General features: G+C 49.5%; 1 protein-coding gene across 1 annotated transcript; it reads left to right on the forward strand.

Annotated features, from left to right (window-relative positions):
• The first annotated feature begins 274 nt into the window (after positions 1–274).
• LOC110035597 (probable xyloglucan galactosyltransferase GT17) lies at positions 275–1,789 on the forward strand. Its single transcript, XM_020739850.1, has one exon. It carries the CDS (start codon positions 275–277, stop codon positions 1,637–1,639), a length of 1,365 nt encoding a protein of 454 aa, XP_020595509.1. The 3' UTR covers positions 1,640–1,789.
• Positions 1,790–2,479: the final 690 nt, after the last annotated feature.

Genomic DNA, 2,479 nt, shown 5'->3' on the forward strand with positions numbered 1-2,479 from the left:
GATACGTGACGCCCTATCATGAGCTGCAGGTCTACCATTTATCCCAAACCCCATGCTCAAATTCTGATACGTGACGCACTACCATTAAACTCAGTAAATTACGTTCTTCTTCCACGTACACAGTCATAAGTTGCAGGTCTACCATTTATCCCAAACCCCATGCTCAATTAACCAAGCAACTAACCCAACTGGATCCCTCCTCCTCCTCCTCCTCCGACCATGGCCGCTAAACCAAAAGACAAGCAGTTCACTCACCTCCCAATCCCCAAAGACCATGGCCGCTAAACCGAAAGACAAGCAGTTCACTCACCTCCCAATCCCCAAACCCCAGCTCCTCGTCCCACTCCTCTTCTTCTCACTCTGGCTCATATCCCACCTCATCTTCTTCTCCTCCTCTTCCAACACTACTACTAACATTACCCTTATTGCAGCTGAGGACGAAAAATGCGACCCAGCTATCGCAGCCTTGTACATCGTCCCCCTTCCCTCCCGCTTCAACTCCGACCTCCTCCTCCAATGCCACATTCTCAGTCCTTACACCGACATGTGCCCCCACATCGCCAACCGTGGCCTCGGCCAACCCCTCTCTCCTTCCTCCTCATGGCACGCAACCCACCAGTTCATCGCCGAGCTCATCTTCCACGCTCGCGCTGAAAACCATCCGTGCCGAACTCCCGACCCTTCCTCCGCCGAACTCTTCCTCCTTCCCTTCTATGCGGGCCTCTATGCATCCTCCCAGTTATCCCAGCCCAACCTCACTCTCCGCGACTCCCTCGCCCATGACTTCGCAACCCTCCTCCCATCGCTCCCCACCTGGTCCAAAAGCCTTGGCCGCGATCACTTCATGGTCATCGGCCGCACCTCCTGGGACTTCATGCGCTCCCCCTCCTCTTCTTCTACCCCCGACTTTGGCGCAAACCCCCTTCTCCACCTCCCGGAGACCCAAAACATCTCCGTCCTCACCGTTGAGCGCGTCCCCTGGCTCCCCCACAACCACTTCGCCATTCCTTATCCTTCTTACTTCCACCCTTCCGCCGCCACGGAACTAGCCGCGTGGCGCACGGCCATCCTTTCCTCCCCTCGCACGCATCTCCTCGCTTTCATCGGCGGCCGACGTCCACCAAACGTAGAGAAAGCCGCAGCCCGCGCTCGCATACTCCGTCAGTGTGGCGCCGCCTCGACCCGCTGCATCCGGATCGAGTGCCGGCCCCACAACCCGTCGGCCTGTCATGACCCCGAGCGAGTTCTCTCCGTCATGCGCCATGCTGAATTCTGCATGCAGCCTCCGGGAGACTCTTTCACGCGCCGCTCCGTGTTCGACGCCGTGCTCGCCGGCTGCATTCCCGTCTTCTTCTCGGAGCACACTGCATACACGCAATATGTATGGTATATGCCAGCCCGGCCCGAGGAGTGGTCCGTTTTTCTTGGACCGGACCGGTGGGATCGAATTGAGGAGGAGCTGGACCGGATTCCTAAGACGGTGGTAGCCCGGATGCGGGAGCGAGTGGTGGAGATGATACCACGCGTGACGTATGCGCACCCCAACGCCAGCTGGCGGGAGCGTGGCTTCGCTGATGCTGTCGACGTGGCGTTAGCGGAGCTGACGAAGTTTGTGCGGGGGACTGTATCGCGGGCGTGATTTATAAAGCCCTAGCGTCGCCGATAACAGTGCCACCTGTCACTTGCCGCCTGCCATGTAGTTGGAGGCACGTATAATAGTAATTTAGTGAAGCGTTTTCCTCAGATATGAAAAAAAGGCGAGGTAATTATTTTTGCTCCCAAAATTATAGTCGATAAATATAATGATTAAAAATTAATCTGGTAAATGTGTTCATTTTATTGAATTTTTTTATGGATATCGTTAGAAAGTGCTTGATTTATTTCACTCATAACTTTATTTTTTATTTATTTATTTTTATTTAATGAAATTTGGGGTAAAGCGTAGATCGAATAAGCACAAAATCCTCTACCAACCTGTGGAAATATGGATGTCTGTTCATTCTGGATTACAGCTGTATTACATGATTTGTCAAAGTTAAGATTCTAATGAAATTCATTTCTTCAAAAGCAAAAATAGAATTGAAATATCTTTGTTGAAATTTAATCATAACACAACAACTTCATCAAATCTCTGAATCTTAACTTGCTTCCTGTTCCTCCTATTCTCTTTTCTGGTCGAATATTTAGAGAAAAAAAAATAAACTAAAATCAGATCAAATTTACATCTTGACCCTAGAAAACATGAAAGAATATATAGATCAAATTTGCGGTTTTACTAATGCTACAGTGAAATTAATTTGGCTACAATCAACTCACTGTAGCTACAAAAAATAATGGATCAGTAACTTGTTAAACAATAAAAATTACATCTATTTTTCTTTCCAAATGAAATCGGGCGCAAAGCTGTGGGAGAAAAGTATACGCCTTGCGGGATTGCCTACATACGAGAGGGAAGCAAAATGTCACCTCCCAAAAGAGT

Source organism: Phalaenopsis equestris, unplaced genomic scaffold (assembly GCF_001263595.1).
Source record: "Phalaenopsis equestris unplaced genomic scaffold, ASM126359v1 Scaffold198392, whole genome shotgun sequence".
Classification (NCBI taxonomy): Eukaryota; Viridiplantae; Streptophyta; class Magnoliopsida; order Asparagales; family Orchidaceae; genus Phalaenopsis; species Phalaenopsis equestris.

What these genes read in the sequence shown, in the direction of transcription:
- LOC110035597 (XM_020739850.1), top strand. Translation starts at nt 275, where the DNA reads ATGGCCGCTAAACCGAAAGACAAGCAGTTCACTCACCTCCCAATCCCC.